General features: G+C 45.1%; 1 protein-coding gene across 2 annotated transcripts in view; it reads left to right on the forward strand.

Moving 5' to 3' along the window:
- The window catches only part of oprl1 (opiate receptor-like 1), a 25,857-nt gene extending 6,640 nt beyond the window's left edge, over nucleotides 1–19,217 (forward strand). The window contains exons 2-6 of one of the 2 annotated variants that reach the window (XM_061075127.1): nucleotides 11,380–11,467; nucleotides 12,179–12,361; nucleotides 12,525–12,601; nucleotides 13,592–13,602; nucleotides 18,673–19,217. In XM_061075127.1, coding sequence (XP_060931110.1) covers nucleotides 11,380–11,467; nucleotides 12,179–12,361; nucleotides 12,525–12,601; nucleotides 13,592–13,602; nucleotides 18,673–19,217 — 904 coding nt within the window. Of the gene's footprint in view, nucleotides 1–11,379; nucleotides 11,468–12,178; nucleotides 12,362–12,524; nucleotides 12,616–13,591; nucleotides 13,603–18,672 lie in introns of both variants that reach the window. The other variant, XM_061075126.1, reaches the window with a different exon arrangement.
- Nucleotides 19,218–27,136: the final 7,919 nt, after the last annotated feature.

Consider the following 27,136-nt stretch of genomic DNA (forward strand, 5'->3'; position numbering starts at 1 on the left):
GTCTCCGGTGGACGGGAACACGAGTCCCCGGCAGGAGCCGTCTCCATCAAGCCTCTGAGCCGAGTCTTGATTTCTGATCAATGGAGAGCGGCTGATTTCTGCCCAAGGAGCGCTTCATTGTGTAGCAGTACAGTAAGAGGCGGGCGGGGCTTTTGGAGAATGGAAGGAACGCATGTGGAGATATAATGATTCATGCAGGTTTTTATGAGCAGGGCTGAATATAAAAAAGGAAAAATCAACTGCCAACGTGTCCTGTAAAGAAATGAGCCTAAGAAGAGCAGCTGATCACCTGATCATTAGGGTTCGGGTTAGGGTTAGGGTGAGGTTCGGGTTCTGGTTCGGGTTCGTGTTAGGGTTAGGGTTAGGGTTAGGGTTAGGTTAGGTTTGGGTTGGGGTTGGGGTTGGGGTTGGGGTTAAAGTTAGGGTTAGGTTTGGGTTAGGTTGGGGTTGGGGTTAGGTTTAAGGGTTCGGGTTCGGGTTCGGGTTAAAGTTAGGGTTAGGGTTAGGTTAGGTTAGGTTTGGGTTAGGGTTAAAGGTTATGGTAAGGGTTAGGTTTGGGTTGGGGTTGGGGTTGGGGTTCAGGGTTTTGACTTGACTTGCACTGGCCTACTGACCTGTTAGGTTTCATCCGGTTTGAAAGTTGGTTATATAGAGGTCCAGAGGGCTTGTGCCTTAAGAGAAGGTGATGGTCAGGTTGGGAAAGCTCAGCTCTCTCATCCCGGGGACCAGGGTACGCTCCCCAGGCAGAGCACGTCCTGTTAGGACCAGGGGCAGAGGTGGGTTTGGATGCTGCCTGGTTTTGTGCAGATGGTGGGCGTCTCTCTGCCTGATGGAACTTTATGAGCATGAAAAAAAGGGGGGGGTTCAACAAAAGACAGGTAAGAGGGATGGGCATGCCGTAGTTATGGTGGACTGGTCGTTTGCTTCCAGGCCTGAGATGGTTGAACTGGTGACTGGATGATGTTGGAAATGAAGGACCATGGGGGGGGTCAGTTTGCCTTCCCCAGTGTTGTACAGATGTTGTTTGAGTCGGGTGAGGATGGAATGTTTTGATTCTCCGACATAGTGTTTATTGCAGGTGGTGCATGTGATGATGTAGATGACGTTGCTGGTGTTGAGTGAGAATGTGCCTAATGTGGGGGAAGCTGTCTTGCTGTGGAGGTTTGAGATGAATTTCCTGTTTCTATAGTGTGTGTCATATTGTGTTTGGGTTGAAGGTTTGTTATCTGAGTACTTTGATCTTAGTAGTAGGCTGTGAAGGTTTTTATTCTTCCTGTAGGCGGATATGGTGGTATGATTCTGGAAAGCCGGCTGTACTGTTTGGGTAAGGGCGAAGTTTTGTTTAATGATGGTATGTAATCTGGTGATTCTATGGGAGAAGGTGGATATGAATGGTCCTATGACGGGGTTGCGGTCAGGGTCGTTGGGCCGGTGAATGATGCTGGTCTCAGAGCGGTCCCTGTTAGGATTATGGTCAGGGTCAGGTTTAGGATTGGGAGAGCTGGGGTTAAAGGGTCAGGGTTCGGGTTAGGGTCAGGGTTCGGGTTAGGGTTCGGGTTCGGGTTCGGGTTCGGGTTCGGGTTAGGGTTCGGGTTAGGGTTAGGGTCAGGGTTCGGGTTAGGGTTCGGGTTCGGGTCTGGGTTAGCCTAGCCCGGTGCACGACAGAGCGCTTTCCACTCTGAACCCACTCAGCTTCTCATTGGCTATTGCAGGTTCATGCTCAGGATTCCTCTGGAGTAGATGTTCTATATATTATACCATATAAGGTGTTTGATATTTGATATACACATGTGAGTCAGTTCGGCACCAGCCATAACCAAGAACATTCTATTACACAAACAATTTCAACGGGCGCACCACTTGATCTGGACCATTTCAATCAATAAGACTCGGTTGCCATGACGACGGTCGCGTCCCAGACGTCTCAGGATGAGAAACACAGAAACTCAATCTGCTGCTTCTGTGATTCAAACCCGTACGGTTGCTACAGAACATTTATCAGCTGCTCTTCACAAGGTGAGAAATAAAGTTATGAAGATGATGGGAGCATTATCATACTGTCACATTATTCAAACCTTTTTATTTCCTATTGTGTTGCAAGTTAATAAGTAGTCCTCAACATTTTCACTGGCTTAAATGTCAGGGACTGGAAGACCAGAGATACAAATATTCATATTGATGATTATGATGGCTGATATAAAATCATTATAATCAATATTTGCTCCATAGCGCCGCTCATGAATTCTGCACAGAACCTAGATGAATATATCTTCTTGTGTTAAGAATACACTTCTGAAAGCTGTTGCCAAACATTCTCAACATGTTTAATTAAAAAATGAATTAAAACCTCATCAGTTTTATTTGTGACATTATGAAAGAGAAACAGATAAAGCTCAGTGTCACGCTGAAGGAAACGAGAGGTGTGAGGTGAAAGAAATGAAAGATAAGCAGGTTAATGAGAGCGTTAGCGGCTTTAATCAGGAAACAAGGGGGGCGGGGGGGAACTCACCTGGAACCAGAGAGAGAGACGAAATGAGAGAGACGATAATTCAAAGAAAGAAAGACGAGGGTACATGAGACAGGATGAGCTGAAAAATGACTCTTTAATAACCGGTAAAAACGATTCACCATGTGATCGGGTACGACTGATGTCACAGCTGGTCACCGGTCAGCTGACCCTCTGACAGCGAGGCAGATACAGGAAGTGCTTTCATCAGTTACAGCTCAGGACTTCGTTATTCTCTCGCTCCGGTTACGTCCACACTGATGATTCAACCAGCAGGTGGAGCTGAAGAACTGTTACTGACAGGAAGTGTAAGTTTGGCTTCACCGCTGGTAGTCGAGTCATGTGACTGGTTAGAGCCAATCAGGAAGAGAACTTCAGCTTCATCAAGACCAAAACACAACTCTGAGATTTTCAAAATAAAACAGGGTCAGCAGCGTTTCCAAACTTCTTTCTTTTACTCACTGAAAAACTGCAGGTAAACAACAACAACATGTGGATGTACTGGGAAACCGCTGTAACCAGCATGAAGACTGATACTTAAATCAAATATTCATCAGAAAGAAACTGGATATCTAGATTATAACCTGGGAGAAAACTGTATTATTACCATGTGACAGGGTTTCATCCTCCCTCTCTGCAGCAGGTTCCAGACTCTGTGTTGAGTTGCGTTGGGGTGAGGGTAGTCCGTTGAGTTGCAGGAATTTTTTCATGAAGTCAGATAATATATATATAATTACAAATGAGCCCCTCCCTCACTCCCCCTCTCTTCCAGAGGCTCTGGTCCTTCTAGTCCTTCTTATTTAATTTTGCTTATCTTCTATTTTCCAGCCGTATAAATGTCAAATATATTTTAATTTCCATAACTTTACTCAAGTGGAATCAAAGTAAAAGTTTTGGGATCACATTCATTTCACGTTCCTTCTGAACGATTGTCCCTGTTCACTTCTGCACGGAGACAGAATCCAGCGGCCATCTTGTTTGTCAGGTTACGATCCTGCTCAGGAGGAAACGAAGCCCCTGGTGGTGAATCAGCTGTTTCACAGAACAAACACTTATCCATACGAACATGTAGTTCAGGAGATCAGAGGAAAAACAGCAGAGATGGAGAGGAAGAAAAGGAGGAGGAAAGAAGAGCAGCCGGAGGAAGAGGAGAAGGAAAGGAGTGGGTGGAAGAAGAGGTGGAGGGCTGGAGGGAGTGAAAAGAGAGATGAGTGAGAGTCTCTAAGGACATAAGAGCTCCAGGTTCTTAACGAGGTGCTTGTTGGTGGGTAGAGTTTGTTTGTGTCTGAGAGGGGGGGGGGGGGCAGAGAGAGAAGGAGACACTTTGAATTTCAGATCAACCTTTATGCTGCAGAGAAAAGAGAAGACGACTTCATCTGAGACTGGATGGAAAGAGTTGTTTTCTCAGTCTGGCTCTGGATGAGATGGTAACATAATAAAAAGCAGAGATGAAGAAAACCAAACACGGAATCTTCTCTTTGTGAGATTTCATCACAAGTCGATCACGTCTCAGTGCAGCAGACGAATCCCGATGAATCACGATCAATAAATCAATTCTTATGTGTCAGAGAGATCAGAGTCTTCACAGCTTTGATTAGAATAAACAGTTTGTAGCAGAACTGAAGGTCAATGACCTGATGGATTATTGTCAATATCTGAGGAGAAATATTATATATCAAGCAGTCTGGTTGTGATCATAGTCCACGATCAGGATCCACCACTTTCAACAGGATAGTTCATTTACCTTCTGGAGATGAAACACGTTGAAGATCAAATATAGATATGATCTGTCTCATGAAGACTCAAATCAAACCGACTGAAACCAGTTCTCCTGCGGATCCTGATTAACGGAGGATCAACAGGTCACAGGTCGCTGCTCTCTGGCTCCAGATTGTAATTAGATGGGCTTTCTATTTCTCCAGTGAGACACGGAGCCTCATCCAGCCTCATCCAGCCTCATCCAACCTCATCCAACCTCATTTCACACATGACTCCACCTGTGCCCTCAGAACAATAAGGAGTGATGACAGGAGATTCTCAGGGGATATGAACTGAACTCAACATGTTCCACAGAACAGACCTGAAGCTCCCAGTGAACATGTCCAGTTAGTTCTCATGTGCAGCTCACACGCATGCAACATGTCTCAAACACGCCATGTGGCCTGGGAGCGGGATGAGTTCAGGCTGAAGAGCGTTGGTTTGTAAATGACTCGAAGCTGCTGAGTCTGAGCTCATTGTCTCCTGATGCTGGATCAGCTCATGTGAAGAGGGGGGTGTAGCTTCTGTGCATCATGTACATCTGATCACATGCTGTTCTGCAGAAGGAAGTTAATGAAAGGAACAAGAACATTAAATAGTGCTAATAAGTCGTCGACTGAATTAAATGTATTTTAATAACTGCTGCTCATGAATTGACGTCTCAAAGCTAATTCCTCCTCTTCGTCACTCTAGCTGCTGTAATTAAAACAAGTGGATCAGTGACTCCGCCCTGTGGAGCTCAGTCGGGGACACAGTCACATCCAGGTCTCATTTGGATAAGTTTCAGTAAGACTTCCTGTAACCTGGATCACGATTCACGACCGAGCTAAAGTGACTCTTCACCTCGGTCTCATCGGTGAATCAGCTCCTGCAGCGTCCGTGGAGCGTCAGCACCAGAAACTCAAAGTCCTGCTGCCGTCAGGAATACGCTCATGAACAAGAAGATGGTTCCAGAGACGAGAAGAAGCTTCTGAGCAAAACTTCAACCCAGTTTTCATGTGTTCCTGTCGAACGACTTCCACATTAACTTTGCTCACAAGCTGCTCAAGAGAAAATGACAACAAGTTAGCTGAAGTCCTCTCTGTGAGCCACAGACACATTTACAGATAAACGAAGCCAAAGTGCTTCTAGCGAATGATTTGAGAACCTCTGCTGCTAATTTGCTGCTGAATTACTCGGCTGATTGCAGATCAGCAACCTTTACAGAAGCATGTATGGACTGAACCAGTGCATAATTCAACTCATTTCTCTCAGTTTACAGGAGCTTTCATTAGAAACTGAGACCCATAGTAATGAAGAAAGTGTTTTTTTACTTAGAATCAATGATGTAATAATGTTTTACTGACCACAACTGCTTTACAAGCAGAAGGCTGCATCTCATTCCACCAGTAAGGATTCATCTGACCTCATTAGATCCAAAGAGCAGTTAGCAGCTTGTTTTATTCTGAAGACGTCTGTGAGGACACGCTGGACCAAAACATATTCATCATTTCCCTGCTGTAGATTCTGAGCATCTTCATCCTGAGTCATAATATTGTCGATATCCCTGGTTTACAATGAGCAGCCGGTCTCATTAGAAAACAGAATCAATACGGCTGCTGTGTAATGATGATACAACCACGAGTTATGGTTCCAGAGACGTTTCAGGACAGTTTGTTCTTCTACATTAAAACAACAGGAGTCTCTAATATTTGACCATCTCCAGACACTGTTCACATTGTGTTTCCTCAGCAGCTCTCGTCTGTGCAGACTTTTCACATGAGAGGTTTTATGAGCTGTGGTTGATCCTGTGACTGATGAGTCTGAAGACATGTTCTCACCTCAGCTTCATCTCTCAGGATCCTGTTGCTCTGAGGTTGAACAAGACAACAAACAGATCTGAGTTGATTCTTCCAGTATTTTCTTACCAAGTGAAACAGAAAACAACTGGTTTTAAAAAGAGAGTCAATGGGGACGCAGCTGTGATGCTGGGATCGAACGAGACTGGAGCTAATCGTCACCTTCACGTTCCTGATGAGGACACCAGCAGATGCTTCATGGATTTTACGCTCGTTTACATCTCAAGGTCCTTTTTAAAGCTGCAGCTAATAATTAGATTCGTGATACAGATATTTGACAGTTGAACTATACGTTTTATTCTAAAATCTGAACATAAATACTGATCTTTGTCTCCAATGTTTATTCTGTGAAATGAAAGTTTTCCTATCAGCAAACGTCAGCTCAGGTTGTGATGTGTCTGAACGGCTTCAGCTGCCCGGTCCACACACGTCAGTGTTTACAACTGAACTCTATCATTTAAACACCTCATGGAACCAGGACTTACAGGTTGACATCAGCATGCGTTTCCCATAATCCCTCACTGCTCGCTTGAATCCCCTGTCGGCGCCACGGAGATAATAGAACATCCTCAGCTTAGTGAGAAGCTGACTTAGAGGAACGTGGCTGATGTCACGGGGGGGGGGCTGTGAACACATTACCCAGCTGGGATCCGGAGATTGGGATCCAGAATTGGTTTTTCTTCAAGAGCTCTTTCTTCGGAAGTCACACAGGGATGTGAAAGGTCTTCTGCTGTGGCAGGAAACAGACAAATAGGTTTTTATAAAACGTTGTGATTAAAGGGAGAGAAGAGAGGGAACACAACACAAAGACACAACAGAGAAATAAATGGGATTATTGTCAAATGATGTTGTTCCTGCAGATTTGTCCGAATTGAAGGACTCTGCTTTCTTTGTCTCTTATGAGATCATCTGCACTTGTCTCTGTGGTGTTTAGATCAACACATAGTCAACCTCCCATTAACACACACACACACAACCAAACACACACACAAACACACACAAACACACACACACACAAACAAACACACACACACACACACACACACAAACAAACACACACACACACACACACAAATGACGGCTCCTTCAAGCCGACAGTGCAGACCTGCAGTGTGTGAATAATTCAAAGTGAAGATTAATATTTGAAAGCAAACAGCTCAGCAGATGAAAGAGTTATCACACAGACTTCTCTCTCTATTAATGGAGAGAAGAAGCTCAGCGTGAAATGAAGAAGAAGAAAAGTCAGAGATGAGGAATCGATGGAGCAGAGATCATGTGATGAAGTGAAAAGGACAAAATCATCTGCAAAGACTCAATGTTTCATTTCACTCTGTTTACGTGAAGAATGTTCGTGACTGAATCAGATGAACAATCTTTAAATCAGATCTGAGATTAGATGTATGAAGATTATCCAGAGAACCTCAGACCTTTTTCAAATGGATGAATGAAGCCCAGCAGGTCATGGGGTCATGGGGTCATGGGGTCAGACAGAGAAGTGTCTTTCATCCGACTGAAGAGATTCATTCTGTAAATGTGAAGGAAGCGTTTCACCAGCAGATTTCATAATCGGCTGCGAATGTGTTTCCTGAAAGGTTCAGAGAGGTAATCCATCCACTGCATTTAATAATTGCAAGATCACAGTTGCGTGCAAATAAAGATGAAAGATGAAGGGGGGGGGGGGGGGGGGCTGATGTATTAATACAGTGATCTGAGCAGGAAACTGTCTCCTTTGTTTCAGGAAGGAAGGAAGGAAAAAGAAAATGGCTTCAACGAGGAAGACAGATTTGTGATTTTTGTTATTTTCATATGGTTGTTATTGAATTTGTTCAGATTTATAGATGTGACTTTCACTGAGGAAGATTCCCATCAGTCATATGGAGAGTGATATCTATGAACTGATTGTTTCCCTCTTCAGCTCGTTTGGCTGGATGATGTTATCTGTCTCACATGAGAAGTTCCTCCGTGTGACCACTAGGTGTGATCACACCTCCAGGTCATCGGGGATTTAACCAGATTTAATAACCGTTGTTGTTCATGTGCACAAGGTGTCACCTCTATTTCCTATTACTGCCCTTGTGGAACAAAATATCTCATTTTGTTCTTACTTGATTATCAATTACATAATTAGGTTTCACCCCGTGTGTGTGTGTGTGTGTGTATCTGTGTGTGTGTGTGTGTGTGTGTGTGTGCACAGTAGGTGGAGATCTGTCAGTACTCAGTACATTTATATGAAGGACTCATTAAGAATCTCTATGAATAACAGACCAGTCAGATTCATAATTCAGTGTCTGTTCAGAGCAGGAAGTCTTTTATTGTGAAAAGGTTGGAATCATGGACGCAGTCGTTGGGATGTTGGATTTTTTTCTGCTAAATTTGAGTTTTAAATGGAAGAAGAGTTTGTGTCCCATAAAAATGAAGTGTTTTTTTCTTTACTTAATAGATTTGAGCGTTACCACATTTCTTTCATTTGAAAGTGACCTGTGCTGCGGCTGTTTCCTGTGGATCGAACTGATTTGTCTTTGTGATTATTGAAGAAACAGAAGAGGTGAAAAGAGAGGTAGACAGGAGAGACCTGAGGAAGCAGCAGAACCTTCTTAGATAGAAAAGCTGAATCTTTCTGCTCATTCTGGAGATTGTCGAGTTCCTGAAGTTCACACGGTGAATGCTAACAGTGCTAGCAGTTAGCTTAGCTATGTTTTCATTCACCAGCGTAGGAACAGTGGTTACATAATGTTCAATACGACAAATATTGCATATGTGCACATCATTGGTAAAAATCCAGCAATTCTAATTACCCCCCCCCCCCACACCACCACCAATCAGAAGGACTCAATGTAAAAGTCTGAACCAGAACCTGAGGATAAACTGACTTAGTCATCAGCTGTTGACAGCGTTGCCAGGGAAACGCTGCTGTCAATCATACCTGAGAGATTTGCTCGTTTTTTGCGTCTGTGAGTGGTCGAAGCTTCACCGCCCCCCCGACCCGCTCACTGTGAATCCTGCTGATGAGTCTGTGTCTCACCTCAGCTCCTCTGGACCTCCTGCTGGAGACTCTCACTGGAGCTGCATGTCTGTCTCTTCTCTTTCTCTGTCCTGTCCTCTCCCACCATGTCTTCCACTGAAGGACAGAGACAGGGAGGAAGGGAAATGAGATGGTTTACGGAACAGGTCAGAACATGGGTCCAAATTCACGAAAGAGATTTTTTTATGTGCAGAGCAGAGAGACAGAAAGAGAGAAGACAAGATGTTCTGCAGGAGAGAGAGGACCCAGCGCTCCGTCTCTGGTGGAGCGAGAGGAGGAGGATTCTCTCTGAAGACGCTCGGCCTGCAGGTCCGCAGTACGCAGAGAGAGGGAGGGGCGCCGGGGGGGGAGGGGATGCAGAGACAGAAGAGATGAAGTCATATTTAGATGTGATACAGGAGGGACTGAAGAATAAATCAGGGAGTAAAGACGGGAGGATGAACATAGAACCACAAAGAGACAGAAGTAGAAAAGATCTGAGCCGAAAAGAAAAGATGACAAAAGACTGAAGAGATGTAAAACCACAGAATGAGACGGAAGATGAAAACAAAAAGAAAGAAAGAACACAAAGAAACAACAACTTTATGATTTGCCTGTTGCCTCATACATCCATGAATGTATCATATCCACTCAGTTATTGGTGAGTCATCGTCTGTCCTCCACCCAGCGGTCAGGACCTTGTCCCTTCATCACAGGATGAGACTGAGAGATAAAACCTGTGAAGAAACTGATTCTGAAGCTCAGCTGAAGATCATGTGACACTTCTGCTGTCGGGTCGAACCGGGTCAGGTCCAGTGGGCGTGTCCAGTGGGCGTGGTCCAGATGAGCCGGGTCACATGGTTCAGCTGTTTCACATTAGATTGTCTTCACGGGATTGTGTCCTTTCATCTTTCAGTGTTTTGATGTCACTTTGAAATATAAAATACATAAACTCTAAATTAAGATCAAACTATAACAGATGCAATCTCCACCATCTTGTGCATCTGCAGTCAGAGTCTGTGCATATTGATCAGGGGGCGGAGCTACGACGTTGAGGTCCCGCCCTTACACGCACTTGACCAATCCTGAGTCAGAATCAGCTGTCCATCATGACGTCTCAGCTCTTTTTATATAATCAAATAAGTAATTAAACCAACAATCCTAAGATATTCATGCAGGACGGACGAGAGCTGAAGCTGTGAAGACGCCACACGTGAATAAGAGGAGGAGTCAAAGTCAAAAGGAGGAAACGAGAGGATAAAAGATGATGAGATGCAAAGGAATCGATGAGTGAGAGACCTGAAGACATGAGTATTAAGAACGTCATCTGAAACTGGGAGGAAGAGAGGATAGAGAGAACAGGAGAAGAGCTGGAGGAGAAACTGTGGGGGGGGCAGCTGGATCAGAAAATACTTTTCTCCTCAAGCCCAAAACTTGAAAGATGAACAAACTCAGATAATTAGAGAATGAAGGTCAATCTTTTTATTGAATCATTAGTTTCATGTTTCACAAACAGTTTTGGCTCCACAACATGAATCCTGATATTTTTCACTGGTCTACGGATCTAATTTTAACCAAAGATGTCGATAATAACGATCAAAGAATCTCAAGACTGAGACTCCAACTCTGGTTTGTTTTTGACGCATCTGATTAGAGGTCGAAGGTCAATGACATCTTATTAATGTAATGTAGCCTATATTCATAGATCCCAGCTTTTTGAGATGTTACTAGAGATTTGTTTTCAGTGAGAATCAAAGATGAATCCCAATTTCCTGACTGTTTCATAGGAAGCGATCATTGCATCATCATTCGTTTGCACAAATATGAATCGATATGATAAATATGATTTCAACCAGTTGAGGAGCAGATCGAAGGAACATGGTTTGTGGATATCGTTCATTCAAGAGCTTTAAACTGTTCATTTTATATGAATCATTTGCATAAAAGTATTATGTGAAATGTAACTACAGAGTTTGTATTTGGATATAATTAAATGTATGTAAGTTATACATCAGCAGACAGGAAGATCTCGATTGAATTGTCAGGACTCGGGGGTTTGATTCCCACTGGTGAACAATGTCCTCACTGCTCGGGATTAAAGTGTCGACCAGATCTCACTCAGACACGCTGTGCATACTGATGGTCAAAGGTCAAAGGTCAAAGGTGCACCTGCAGCTACGTGCACCTGCGGCCACGTGCACCTCCGGCCGCGTGCACCTGAAGTGTTAAAGACGTGAGCATGTGACCTTCTGTAAAACATCTCTCTCTCTCCTCAGATACACCAAGATGAAGACGGCCACGAACATCTACATCTTCAACCTGGCTCTGGCCGACTCTCTGTTCCTCGCCACGCTACCCTTCCAGGTGTGTGTGTGTGTGTGTGTGTGTGTGTGTGTGTGTGTGTGTGTGTGTGTGTGTGTGTGTGTCCACCTCCGTCACATCTGCACCTCACACCTTCTGTCCTCTGAGCGCTCAGAAGACACATGGTCATTTCATCAAGGTCATTAACTGAGAGGACGAGTTCAGGTGTCACAGGAGCAGTTAGTGGACGTTGTGTTGGACGCACACAGACACACACTCAACTGAAAAACCAACATAATGAACAACATGACAAAGATCATAATCCTTAAAGCAGTTAAAGTGTCTGTCCTCTAATAACTGGGTTTGGATGTAAGAGTGATTTCCATCTAACTTTAAACTCACTTGGTTGCTTTGGCCTTTACATTAAAACATGATCGTGGTTTGAGTGATTTACTTTCTGTCCCTTCTGATGCAACACCAGTATAATATCATTTCATTTATAACTCAGGGACTTTATGAAAACCTGTTAAACTCTTAATGATGACTCATCATTCCTTCATCTCTGTGGTGAAAACAGATAAAACCTCAGAAACACGTGACGTGGATTTGACCAGTCGCTGTGTGTGCATGTTATATAAACATGTTATATAAACATGTATATGAAGTCATGTTTACTGCCTGAAGTTATATATTAACAATCTCAAGTTATATATTATCTTACATGTATTCTGCCTGCACCTGTCTGCCCCCCCGTTGGTCTCCTGATGCCTTCAGGGAACCGACGTGTTCCTGGGCTTCTGGCCGTTCGGCAACACTCTGTGCAAAGTGGTGGTGTCGATCGACTACTACAACATGTTCACCAGCACCTTCACGCTCACGGTGATGAGCATGGACCGCTACGTGGCCGTGTGCCACCCGGTCAAGGCTCTGGACATGAGGACGCCTCACAAGGCCAAGGTGAGAGGAGGCGTCGCCAGGAACCCAGCTGACATCACAGGACATTCACTGACTTACATATTAACACTAAACGGAATGAAAAGATATTATGAGATTGAAAAGATAATCATCACCATACCATCAGACCATCTATAAGTTATTGATTGTCTCCTCACGTCTTCAGGTGGTGAACATCTGTGTGTGGGTGTTGGCTTCGGCGTTTGGGATTCCAGCGATGGTCCTGGGAAACATCGAAGAAGAGCAGGAGCACAACAGTAAGTCATGAAGTCATTTTACACTATATGATTAAAATCCAAACGTAACATGAATCTGTGAGACTCGACCTTCACCTGAATCCTCATCCGATCAGAGCTCCGCCCACCTGGTGAGAACTGAAGTGCATGATGGGAAGAAGAACCAGCGTGTGGAACTCTGAGGTTAATGTTCCCACTGAACTCTTCCACCTGTGAAACTGTCACTGAGTCGAAGAACATGAGGAACCTGTTTTGGTTTGAATCTTTTTCAACGACGTGTTGGGAAAATTCTTCTCTGCTGGACTCAAGAGTGGATTTTGATTCGTGGCAACATTTCTCATTTTCATTTGTAGGAATCTCATGTTCCAGTGTTTCCATGTGTCCGGACACTTTCTGCTCTTTGTCTTATATCCAACAACTCAGATTCTGCCTCAGCTTCTCCGTCCTTCTGCTGCGTCACTGGAGGTTAGAAGCTGCTTCACATGAAGCTGCAGTGAACTCAGGGAGCAGAGAAGAGGACGTCTCAGAGACGTTTGTCCCAGAGACGTTTGTCCCAGAGACGTTTGTCTCAGAGACGTTTGTCCCGGACGTGTCCTGTCCCACAGGACTCCATGTAGTGGAATGATTTGACCCCAGAGAGCAGCAGAGAAGTGAGGAGCTCTCACTCTGACTCATGATTCCTCCGACTTATGATTTCAATCTTCACTCAGGCAGCATCTCCACTTTTCTTTCTTTCCATGTCGTTCATCTGGAGAGAAACTGAATACCGGTTATTCCATGCACAAAAATAATAAATCAATACAAGACAAATAACAATCAGATCAGATAATCTCCTACAATAGTTTGTTCCTCTCTCTATGAGAAGTCACTGCATCATAGTTTGAGTTTCCATCCGTTTCCAGACCTTATCAACCAGCTGTGGAAATTCTCCATGTAATGAATGAGATGATTTATCACAGATCCATGTTCCTAATACATAATAACCCACAGTCGTTAGTTCAGGCCTCAGTCAGAGAGAAGTGTGGATATGATCTTTAAAACTCACTGGAGTCTCCTGGCTCTGGTCATGAAGAAGGTTCATGTTACACACACAGATTTCTCAAGAGAGATGAGACAGAAACCATTTGTCGTCCGTGAATGAAAAGATGAAGTTTAAAGTTTCACGTTCTGACTCCAGATGGAAACAGAAGCTTCTCTTTCAAATCCACTCGTTTCCTTTCAAACTGCTTTTCACTGGGTCCTCACACTGTATACAGGGTGTGAGTGTGTGTGTGTGTGTGTGTGTGTCTGAGTGTGTGTGTGTGTGTCTCAGTGTGTGGGTGTGTGTGTGTCTCAGTGTGTGGGTGTGTGCTGCCATAAATAATCTCACTCAGCCATTCATGTGTTTTAGTTTAAACAACACACACAGAGTTATTGTCTAATATTCATTAAACATCTTGAAGTGGAACAGACTCTAAACACATTAAACTATGTGCATGTATTTCACAGCTCAGTGTTTACCTTATATGGTCGTGTGAGAATGATAACGACGTGTGTGTGTGTGTGTGTGTGTGTGTGTGTGTGTGTGTGTGTGTGTGTGTGTGTGTGTGTGTGTGTGTGTGTGTGTGTGTGTGTGTGTGTGTGTGTGTGTGTGTGTGTGTGTGTGTGCAGACTTATTGCTGCTCTGTTTCTATGTTAACATGTGAACCCGTGAATCCAAACACTGAAGCAGGAACATGTCACTGGGAGTTCAACACGTTTCTCTTCTGGTCTGTTTCACCATCTCACTCGAGTGTTTTGAGACCGAGTGACTTTACTTTTTACATGTTTACCTAAAAAGGAGAAGTTTCATTATCTGAAGACAAATCCAACCTAAAGCATCGGGGGGATCTCCATCATGTTCCCTGGTGGGATCTGACCTTCACACACTAAGTGACTTGGTGACACAGACGAGAGCTGGAAGTACAAATAACACTTTGAATATAAAGGATATAACTTCATTAGCTTCAGTAGCTCGTGCACGAGCGCCTGCAGGGTTAGGGTCAAAGCAGCTGGAGGGATGTGACTCACAGACACAAACAGGAGGTTTGGATCCTTTTCTTTTACTATGTTTGACAAACTAATCATTTAGGGCATCGAGTACTTTTCTGTTTTGTTTCTACTAAGAACCAATCGTGTGTTTAACCTTGGAGGAGGTTGGCGCTCTACCATTCCCTGGTTCTCTGTATGTTCCTCTGTTAGTTCTGACTGCTGAGAGAACAACACTCCGGGAGAATCCATCATGTTCCTCTGGTCTCCTCGTCCTGTTTCCTCTAAACAAGCAGAGGAGACAGAGTTCTGACCTCCAGTCACAGCTGCAGGCGTCAGAACACCAGAAGGAACTTTGCTCTGGATATTCTGACGTGTAGGAACAAGCATTTCCTTTTCTAAACTAGTAATAAACTTGAATGAAGGCCTGGTAACAACCTGGTGTCGTCATGGTAACAAGGCAGATTCAACGCTGCTGTGTCTCTGTCCTGATGTCGACTTGAGGGGCTTTGTCTTCAGTGTCTCCTCTGACTCCAGCTGGAGGACTTCATGTGAGATGTCTCACCTCTTCTCTCTCATCAGGAAACAGAGGACGGGACGTCCTGCAGTTTAGATCCAGCTCTGATATGGTTTTACTCCAGTGAGTTAATCTCAGGGAACCTTGTTCCTTCATTATAAAGCCAGTTAATGATGAGCAGCGTGATTTAATTTAACGTACCGTTGCTTTATCAGTAACCCAGTAAGTGGATTGAAATAAATGAGCCGTGGTGAAGGAGAGTACACGTGACTTAAGTAGTGGCATCATGTGATCATCTGGTCCAAGGCTTCTAATGCTCCTGGTAAAACATGGTTAGCATGAGTTCAGGTTCAATTCATCTGGATGCATCAACACAGTTATTATCCTGAAAATTATATCTCATAGCTGAGGGAACCATGAGTGTTGGTTCGGGTTCGGGTTCGGGTTCAGGTTCGGGTTCGGGTTCGGGTTCGGGTTCGGGTTCGGGTTCGGGTTCGGGTTTGGGTTCCGGTTCTCCCTAGGACCGGAGAACAGTGTGTGAAGGGAAATAAAAAGAAGAGATGGAAACAAAGGATGGAAAGAGGAAGAGGAGAAGAGCTGTGGACAGACAGAGATTCAAGATACATGAATGAACAGAGAAAATAAAGGCTAAGAAAATAATTAGTAAGAGAAAGAAGTGATAAACGAGGGGATGAGAATCACCTGCTGTGAAATAGAAGCTCAGACAAAGTTCTTACGTGTGAAGAGAAAGAAATAAAAACACGACAGAGACGTGAAGAAGAAGAAGAGAAGGACTCAGGTTCTTCTCTTCAGAGCAGAACGGCTCAGCAGCACTTTCCTCCATGTGTGTCTGTCCAGGTTTTTTCTTCTATGAATCCTCAGCTCCACCATCATGTGGCTTTTAATCACATCAACATATGTGTTAAAAAACCTGTGTTGTATGTTTGTTAAGAGCATTTAAACAACACCTTGACATGTATTTCTGATATTTGAATAATAATTAAGAAAGGCGTGACAGACAAAGAGGCTAAACCACGTTAACCATAAAAACATCTGTATTGAATAAAGAGATAGATGTGAAAGAGATGAACCGAGAGTTTACAGCTGGTTGATAACGTTTTCTCACTTTATGACTGGACACTGGGATGAACTCCACGTTTCACTCAGTTATAAAAAGTTGACCAAATTATCTTATATATTCATCAGACCATGTTCAAGGGAACATATTGTTTCTCACATATCATGAACACACATGATACATATCATACATGATGAACACATGATATGTTTCATGAACACACATGATACATATCATACATCATGAACACACGATATGTTTCATGAACACACATGATACATATCATACATCATGAACACATGATATGTTTCATGAACACACATGATACATATCATACATCATGAACACATGATATGTTTCATGAACACACATGATACATATCATACATCATGAACACACGATATGTTTCATGAACAAATATACATCATAATCACAGATGTATCATAGTTGTTCTGCATCATCAGATATGTTGATGAAGAGAATCAGAGTGAAACCTTCTCTCTTCATCTCTTCCCACATGAGTCCTTTGAATGAATGATGGTGCCTTGTGATAGGCTGTTGACCTGTGGGCGGATCCCTCCTCTCGTCCGGTCCGCTCTGATTGGCTCCTGCCTCGACCCTCAGACGCTGAGCAGCCGGGCGATTGGATCGATTAATGACCGTTAATCTGCGTTGATTGTGGATATTATTTCTGATTCAGAAATGTGACAACACAGGTTTCGTAGAAACAGGAAAAGTCTGTTGACATTTGAGAAGGTGAAATATTTCCAAGGAGCCAATGAGTGATTTCTGCAAACAGCTGTCAAGTGATGAGGACTCGACCTTTTGTTGTGAGACGTTTTACTGAAGAACCTCCTGAGAGAGAAGCTGCAGAGTGTGTGTGTGTGTGTGTGAGTGTGTGCGTGTGTGTGCGTGTGTGTGTGCGTGTGTGAGTGTGTGTGTTTATGCAACAGGCAGTGACAACATCTCTCCAGGGAACTGAATTAAATCAATCATAATTTTATTTCCTGTAAAATGAATACCCACAGGGAGTGTGTGTGTCTGTGTGTTATGGTTACAAAGAATTTTCACAATAACACAACTTCTATCTTTTTATTGAACATTTACACAACAGCCTAATACTGTGTGTATTATTTTAAATTTGACCTTAAATCTTCTAGATTCTGTTTGTTTTTGTCGATTTGGACTCTGGCAAAAGAGAAATATGATTTTCATACAGAGATGAAATGATTAACGTGATTTGTTGTGGTGGAACATGACGTGGTCGTTTGAAGACAACTCCGATGTGTTTATACTCAGCTGCAGTTTGTGTGATTGTTGAGGTGTGTCCCAGTCTGTGAGCAGAATGAAATCATAAGATGATAAGTGTCTGTGAGATTCTCTGTCAGAAGCGTTTGATGAGCGGGGGGGCGAGACCCAGGGGAAGCAGCTTCATCAGGACGGAGACGCCTGAGAAGAGACAGAAATGAGAAGATCCTCCTCAGGCACGTTATCTGTAATTCATCAAAACCAGAAAACAAACGTGTGAATTCAGCATCTTTCCTCTGATGTTTGGTGGTTGTTCCGTTTGACCTCTGACCCTCGGTCATCACAGGTTATTTCCCTGCAGGGATCGATTCCATCATTCTATTTGATTGTGTTTTCTGTGGCTGCATTAATTCCAGCTTCTGGTCGGGAACACACTCGAACCTCCGGTGATCAACTTCCTGCTTTCGTCCTCTCTCTCTCTCTCTCTCTCTCTCTCTCTCTCTCTCTCTCTCTCTCTCTCTCTCTCTCTCTCTCTCTCTCTCTCTGTGTGTGTCTGTCTCTCTCTCTCTCTCTCTCTCTCTCTCTCTCTCTCTCTGTGTGTCTCTCTCTCTCTCTCTCTCTCTCTCTCTCTCTCTCTCTGTGTCTCTCTCTCTCTCTCTCTCTCTCTCTCTCTCTCTCTGTGTCTCTGTGGGATGAGCAGTAATGAAGCTTCAGCTTTAAACACAAACTGTAAATCATGTGACCCTGTGACCCAGTGACCCAGTGACCCTGTGACCTTGTGACCCTGTATCACATGAAAGCTTCCACCACATGGAATAATACATCAGCTCTCTCTCAACGCTTTTCATATTATTATAACAATAAACATTAGTATTCACATTGTTCCCAGTTTGATTACATTAAGTGAATAATGGTTATTTTTGGAAATGCACCTTTGTTATATGAGAGAATTGATTTTATTTTTGTACTTCTAGTTTTGCTCAGTTTAGTTGAACAAGATTCTGATGTTTTAATACAGAATGAAGTTGTCAGTTGTCATCGGGTCTTTGTTCACAGACACAACAGACCTGAGACGTTGTTTCCAGTTCAATAAACAAACATATCATTCATCACATGTTTTCAGCTTTAAAACAATAACACCAGCAAACTTTCTCCTACTTTTATTCTTCAGCTGTTCCAAACCATCTGTGACTGACTGTGTCTCCTTCCTTCTGTCCCACCCATCCAGCTGTGGAGTGCATCATGGTCTTACCTGAACCCCGGAGTCACTGGGATCAGGTGTTCGGCACCTGCGTCTTCTTCTTCTCCTTCCTCATCCCCGTGGCGATCATCAGCTTCTGCTACAGCCTGATGGTCAAGCGCCTGCGCAGCGTCCGCATCCTGTCCGGCTCCAAGGAGAAGGACCGCAACCTGCGCCGCATCACCAGGATGGTTCTGGTGGTGGTGGCGGCCTTCGTGGTGTGCTGGACGCCCATCCAGATCATGGTCCTGGCCCAGTCGCTGGGCTTCAACCTCAGCAGCATGTTCACTCTGGTCCTGATGCACTTCTGCATCGCGCTGGGCTACGTCAACAGCAGCTTGAACCCGGTGCTCTACGCCTTCCTGGACGAGAACTTCAAGCGCTGCTTCCGCGAGTTCTGCGGCCCGTCGCCGTTCCGCCTGGACACGCAGCAGTCCGGCCGGATGAGGAGCATCGCCAGGGAGGTGGCGGCCGCCTACAGCTGCAAGGCCGGAGACGGGGGGCTCGGGGGGGGGACACCGAATCCTGCATGACTAGGCGTGGAGCTGCCCTTGGTGGGGGTGGACCCCCAGCAGAGGAGAGAGATGCAGGGCACAGGGAACTCCAACACTGAATTAACTCAGATCACAGCGCTCTAGCGGCACGAGCCCTCCCGCCCCCCCACTAGAAGACTTGCCTGGGGCGGGGGGGAGGGAGACGGAGAGGATGAGGCCGAACGGATTTAGGAACAAAGATGGGTCGAGTCCTCGGGATGAGAGGAGGGATCGCTGACACCTCGGGCAGGAAAGTGCCAGAAGCAGATGATGAGACGATGAGACGATGAGACGATGAGACGATGAGATGATGAGATGATGAGACGATGAGATGATGAGACGATGAGATGATGAGATGATGAGACGATGAGACGATGAGATGATGAGATGATGAGACGATGAGATGATGAGACGATGAGACGATGAGATGATGAGACGATGAGACGATGAGACGATGAGATGATGAGACGATGAGACGATGAGATGATGAGACGATGAGACGATGAGACGATGAGACGATGAGACGATGAGACGATGAGATGATGAGATGATGGAGCGACAGATTGGAGACGTCATCATGATGATCTGACTTTTACCTCTGATACCAAATCTCTGAAACCATGTGCTGCTTCGGTGCTATGAACTGGTTTCATGTTCCTTCAGTGGTTTCCAGCAGCAAACAATCCTTCTGGCTCTTTACTCTCTGCTGCTGAGCTCATATCAGGCCTCACAGGCCAACTCAATGTGACATGATATCTGAAATAAGAAGTTGGATGTAAACATAAGTATAAGAAAAAAAATAACGTTCCACAAGCTCCTCTTGAACTCTGTTTCCTGAGCTGTGTCTCGACCCACGTGAATGTTATTTCTCGTAGGAGCAACATTTCTAAACGTCCTGAAGTGAAATCATTCTAAGAATTATTTTCCTAAAACCGATTCTTAGAGTTTTTGTGATTTTTAAAAACTTTCTATCCCCACCGGTGGGCTGTTGAAGTGTGGAGCTGTGGGTGAGGGAAGCTTTGAACCTAAAGGAGAAACTCAAACACCAGAATCGTTCTCTTCTTCTTCTGTGACGGCTCCTGTTTGTGAGGAATCCTCCCGGATCCAAACAGAAATCCTCCTGCATGAAATTTGCAGCCTTGACTGTTCTTTTAACATAACCTGGTCAAAAAAAAGGTAAAAGCTGTTTCTGTTATTTGCTGCAGCACGAAGATAAGATGCCTTAAAATTCACCAGGAAATCTGAATTCGTCCGATAAATCAAGTGATTAATGATTGTGAATTCTTAAATAGAATAAAGATTCAGAACTGCTCACCAGACAGAACCACACATCTGTGATTGTATATTCAACACGACATCTGTGGAAGAACCTTTCAGTCTCATTCCCTGCGTTGTCTCATATAAATATTATATTATATTATATTAATCTGTGTGGTCCTCTGCTCAGCTGATGATTGTGGCTTGGGGGGAAGTCTGGGGATGAAAAGACCGAATTCTGGATTTGAACACAAACCATTTTTCATCTGTGTATGATCACTGTTGTGTCTTTTACTCACTTGAGTTTAAATGTGAAGCATCTTTAATGTCCTGTACGGGTCTGGGTTCGGGTCTCGTGCCTTCAGTCCTCTTCACCAACACTCTGTGGCTCACAGCAAACCTGAAGGAACCTTTCACCTGAGATCACACCATCAGACCGGTCCCTGGAGACGGGTCCTGGTTCTGACCCGAGCCGGTGGGTCATCAGACCGGTCCCTGGACACAGGTCCTGGTTCTGACCCGAGCCGGTGGGTCATCAGACCGGTCCCTGGACACAGGTCCTGGTTCTGACCCGAGCCGGTGGGTCATCAGACCGGTCCCTGGACACAGGTCCTGGTTCTGACCCGAGCCGGTGGGTCATCAGACCGGTCCCTGGATACAGGTCCTGGTTCTGACCCGAGCCGGTGGGTCAGCAGACCGGTCCCTGGAGACGGGTCCTGGTTCTGACCCGAGCCGGTGGGTCATCAGACCGGTCCCTGGAGACGGGTCCTGGTTCTGACCCGAGCTGGTGGGTCATCAGACCGGTCCCTGGACACAGGTCCTGGTTCTGACCCGAGCCGGTGGGTCATCAGACCGGTCCCTGGACACAGGTCCTGGTTCTGACCCGAGCCGGTGGGTCATCAGACCGGTCCCTGGACACAGGTCCTGGTTCTGACCCGAGCTGGTGGGTCATCAGACCGGTCCCTGGACACAGGTCCTGGTTCTGACCCGAGCCGGTGGGTCATCAGACCGGTCCCTGGAGACGGGTCCTGGTTCTCACCCGAGCCGGTGGGTCATCAGACCGGTCCCTGGAGACGGGTCCTGGTTCTGACCCGAGCCGGTGGGTCATCAGACCGGTCCCTGGACACAGGTCCTGGTTCTGACCCGAGCCGGTGGGTCATCAGACCGGTCCCTGGAGACGGGTCCTGGTTCTGACCCGAGCCGGTGGGTCATCAGACCGGTCCCTGGACACAGGTCCTGGTTCTGACCCGAGCCGGTGGGTCATCAGACCGGTCCCTGGATACAGGCCGGGTGAATATTTCCATCACATTTTTGACATAATGGATCATTTCCATTTGATTCTTCTGGTTTTATATCCTTGTCCCTGTGAATCTTCCCATGCACACGTCCAGCGTTTGCTGAACCAGAACATCCGACTCTAATTCTGGATGATTCTAGTTATAAAATATAGACTGAGTATAAACTAGGTCATGAAAAAGTCTGCAGTCTTATTCTTGCTGTAGAGAAACGTTCATGCCTGTGTGACGTGAACTTCCTGCAGCAGCTCTGAATCCCTGATGGAGACGGAACAAGCAAAAAGAAACTTTCTCATTAGAATTAGACTGAAAAACAGCACTAGTGGAGATCGTATCTTTACAGTTAAACTAAAATAAACATGATTCATTTAATACACCGGTGTGAAGCGGCAGTGAAACAGAGACGGATAAGACCCGCCCACTGGTGAAGATCTAAGGTGAATGTGATCAGATGCTGGTTCCATCAGGTGAAGGAAACAGGAAGTAGAATCACAGATGTTTGTGTAATGACTGGTTGAGCTGCCTCTTCCAGGTGAGTTGTTGGGAAAGGGATGGGGGTCTGAGGGTTTCAGGGGTCTGAGGGTCTGAGGGTTTCAGGGGTCTGAGGGTCTGAGGGTTTCAGGGGTCTGAGGGTTCCAGGGGTCTGAGGGTTTCAGGGGTCTGAGGGTTTCAGGGGTCTGAGGGTCTGAGGGTTCCTGGGGTCTGAGGGTTTCAGGGGTCTGAGGGTTTCAGGGGTCTGAGGGTTCCGGGGGTTTCAGGGGTCTGAGGGTTTCAGGGGTCTGAGGGATTCAGGGGTCTGAGGGTTTCAGGGGTCTGAGGGTTCCGGGGGTCTGAGGGTTTCGGGGGTCTGAGGGTTTTGGGGGTTTCAGGTGTGTGAGGGTTCCGGGGGTCTGAGTGTTTCGGGGGTCTGGGGGTTTCGGGGGTTTCAGGGGTCTGAGGGTTTCAGGGGTCTGAGGGTTCCGAGGGTCTGAGGGCTCCTGGGGTCTGAGGGTTTCGGGGGTTTCAGGGGTCTGAGGGTTTCATGGGTCTGAGGGTTCCGGGGGTCTGAAGGTTTCGGGGGTTTCAGGGGTCTGAGGGTTCCGGGGGTCTGAGGGTTTCGGGGGTCTGAGGGTTCCGGGGGTCTGAGGGTTCCGGGGGTCTGAGGGTTTCGGGTGTCTGAGGGTTTCAGGAGTCTGAGGGTTCTGAGGGTCTGAGGGTTCCGGGGGTCTGAGGGTTTCGGGGGTCTGAGGGTTCCGGGGGTCTGAGGGTCTGAGGGTTTCGGGGGTTTCAGGGGTCTGAGGGTTCCGGGGGTCTGAGGGTTTCGGGTGTCTGAGGGTTTCGGGGGTTTCAGGGGTCTGAGGGTTCCGGGGGTTTCAGGGGTCTGAGGGTTTCAGGGGTCTGAGGGATTCAGGGGTCTGAGGGTTCCGGGGGTCTGAGGGTTTCGGGTGTCTGAGGGTTTCAGGGGTCTGAGGGGTCTGAGGGTTCCGGGGGTCTGAGGGTTTCGGGGGTCTGAGGGTTCCGGGGGTCTGAGGGTCTGAGGGTTTCGGGGGTTTCAGGGGTCTGAGGGTGGCGAACTCTCAGCTGAGTTAATGATGTCTCCATCGGGTGGAGGTGTTTACACAGGAGCTGATCGGACTCCCAGCACCTCGGGGGGGAAGCAGGAGGCGGAGCCACCGTGCTCGCCCTCGCTCCACAGGGGCTCTCTCTCCTCTCAGTGTCTTACAGAGGACATCCGCCCTGACACAAATCACTGTTGTTCTGTGGACAGTTTTAAATTGAACTGACATCAGACTCGTTGCCAACACCCATCAACTCTCAAAGGAACAAATCTGATGAAATCATACTTAATAAAACGTAGTCACAGATCTCAGGCACTTTCTACGGTCGATATTGTGATGACCAGAATGTAACAGGTGTCGGTGGCCCCGCCCACAGAGAGTCGCTGGTCGTTACAAGCAGACCACTCTAGAGGTTTTATCACTTTTACAAACAGATGTTTCTTCATTTTATGATTTCGTTCTAATTGAATCTCTTGCTGCCAAGTAGAAATAGTGTTTCAGGTTCTGGGCGTGAGCTTCAGGAGCTTGACGTGGTTCCTGGTGAAACTGTCCAGACGCTCAGAGACAGTTTTCTGTCCGGCTGCTTTTCCACTTTCATTGATATCGTGTCTCTTCTTGTTATTTTATTGGTTCAATTGGTTAAAGTACTTTTAAAAAATGTTGGGGGGAACAAGTTGATGTTGTTGCTGTGTTTTTTCTCATTATTTAATATTTTTATTTGTAAATAATCCCTCTGTTCATGTTGATCTTCTTTTGTTTGAGAGGAACAATTCTATGAACTTACATTTGCCTTAAATATGAAGTGAAGTCGTCTCTGGCTGGATTTAAAACGTGGTGCTTCGCTGTTTGTTCATATTGGTCCAGACGTGTATTCATAAAGAATCATCAGGACAGGATCACTTTGAGCTTTAGTTAGAATTTTTCAGATTAATAAACCCTAATGGTGTTTTATAGGAAAGAGCTCTTCTGTTTGCCTGATAATTGGCTGTTATATGAAATAATATCACTTTGCTCACGGTGAATTATCCCTGGCATCATAATTTGAGCCCTTTGCTTCTGTGGCCTATTAAAATGAGATGACTCCATTAACACGGGGACGGAACTCTGACAACAACAGTAAACTAATCGAATGTGTCGGGGGGAACACTGAGTATTCTTCAAATACTTGCTACTGGATTTCACGTAGTATTTTCTAAATTCACCACGTTCATCACATAATAAGCTAGTCGAGCTCATGTTCCCTCAGCAGAACTCATACTTATAATATTCCTATGAATTCAATCAAAATCAATCAATCAATAATAATATCATACAGATTAAACAAAGGCCACAAAAAACTGATATATACATTAGCTGATAAATAAACGATGTCAGAAAACGTCAATGAGGTTAAAACATTGTTCGTTTTACTCAAGGTAACCATAGCAACAACACCTGTGCTTTGAGCCACATTGACTCTGAACGTAAACAGGTTTGAAAGTATTGATGAGCTGTACAAACTCATTGGACCATATTTAAGTCTCCATGTCATAAGCTCAATAGAAACCTGATGTTCTATCCAGAAGATAATGGACTCACCTGGAGCTCGTGAGTGAGTTTGTTAGAAACTCAGAGGAGCAGCAGCTTGATTTCCAGCTCATGTTACATCTCATTTAGCTGATGTTCTGTGGATTTAAAGAATCAGTGAGTGGATCCTCTCTGTACACGTGAAGTCCAACTGTTCTAAACATCCACAGGATTTGTATCATTGTCGAGTCTGTTCGGAGCTCGACTTGTTTCCTTCGGGTCTCCTCCTGTTCTGAGGGAACTTTGTGAATACTGCTCGTCTTCTGTCCAACCTGCGGACGAGGACAACTTCAACCGGAATGTGGACGGAGACTCGACAGGACTAATGGAAACGTCTTATAACGCAGCTGTGATGCTCTTTGTGCTTAACTGTCACTGTTCAAATCTGAAAAGGATATTTTCTATAACTGTTTGGTGTTTTTTTGTAGCACAGAACTGAAAGAGAACTTCTGTCATCTAGCTTTGTACAGACATCCTGTTTGAGTATGACCCTAACCCTAACCCTGACCCTGACCCTGACCCTGACCCTGACCCTAACCCTAACCCTGACCCTAACCCTGACCCTGACCCTGACCCGAACCCTGACCCTAACCCTATCCATGTGTGACCTCTTGTTCTCGCTGTAGAAATAAAGATGTGAACGTGTCCTCTGTGCATCGCAGGGACACTCCCTTCATTCGTTTACATTTTACAGACCACATGAATGTCCAATAAAGAACCTGTTAATCCAAATCTAGATGTTGTGAATATTACTATATCAGAAGAGAAGAAGCTGTTGTACTATCGTTTACTTTGCTGTGCAGGAGAGCGTCTGGTATCTACGTGTTTTATGTGACTCGCCGCCCGAGTCGTGAAATCAAACAGTTCAGAGACGTTTGACCTTTGTCTCATTTTTGGAGCCACTCTAATAATCACTAAATAGAATGTAGTTCTGTTTAAATATGACCTGATAGGGACACACTTCTTCTGGGCTTTGAACGTGTGTGATGGATGTGGTCAGGTGACTGTTTGTATCACATGACTCTGGCTGTAGCTACTTATCGTACTCGTACCTGTTCTGCAGACGCTCACCGACCCGCTGGCTTGTTGTCTGAGCATTGAGACTTTTTGCTGGAGCTTGAATTTAAATTGTATATTTTTCTCTGCATATGAAATAAATGATTGATGGTCATGTAACTCACGGTTGTTTTGAGTCATTAAAGACAAATGGAATCTGCACCAAGTTGTTCTGTTGACTTCAGATGAAGAGACTCACTCTGGAACATTTATATTAACTGATGATCTCTGTGACTTTTAAATAAATACAAGTAAAGTAAAAAGTACTCAATATTATTATTGAAAAAAATAGATCAAATTAATACAATAAAAAACACTAAAATATTCCTCCTTTCCAGAAACAGTCCATTCTTATTAACGTATTAATGCATCTATTGCTTAAAGTGGAGTCCGGAAAATAAACATAAAAGATAATTACTTCATGTCTATAATTACATTTTCTCATTTCAATGTAGGAAAAACCCAGAGTTACTAACAATGGACCCACGAATGAGATATTAGATACGTATCAGAATCAGTGCAAAGGAATATAATCTCCACAATAAAACATGTGATGAGGATCAGAGCAGCTCCAGGGGGACAGGGACAGGTGATTGGTCCAGAGGACATCAGGAGGTTCTTTCACTGTCCCAAGATCAAGAGGCAGCAGCAGAGACACCTGAGGAGACACCTGAGGAGACATGAGAGAAACACATGAGAGAGACACATGAGGAGACATGAGGACACACGAGAGGACACATGAGGAGACACATGAGAGAGACACATGAGGAGACATGAAAGAGACACATGAGGAGACATGAGAGACACATGAGGAGACAGGAGGAGACACAAGAGGACACATGAGGAGGCATATGAGAGAGACACATGAGAGAGACACATGAGGAAACATGAGAGACACATGAGGAGACATGAGGACACATGAGAGACACATGAGGAGACATGATAGAGAAACATGAGGAGACATGAGAGAGAGACACATGAGGAGACATGAGGACACATGAGAGACACATGAGGAGACATGAGAGAGACACATGAGAGAGAAACATGAGGAGACATGAGAGAGACACATGAGAGAGACACATGAGGACACATGAGGACACATGAGAGACACATGAGGAGACATGAGAGAGAACACGTGAGGAGACATGAGAGAGACACATGAGGAGACATGAGGACACATGAGAGACACATAAGGAGACATGAGAGA

Source organism: Limanda limanda, chromosome 7 (genome assembly GCF_963576545.1).
Source record: "Limanda limanda chromosome 7, fLimLim1.1, whole genome shotgun sequence".
In the NCBI taxonomy this organism is placed as follows: domain Eukaryota; kingdom Metazoa; phylum Chordata; class Actinopteri; order Pleuronectiformes; family Pleuronectidae; genus Limanda; species Limanda limanda.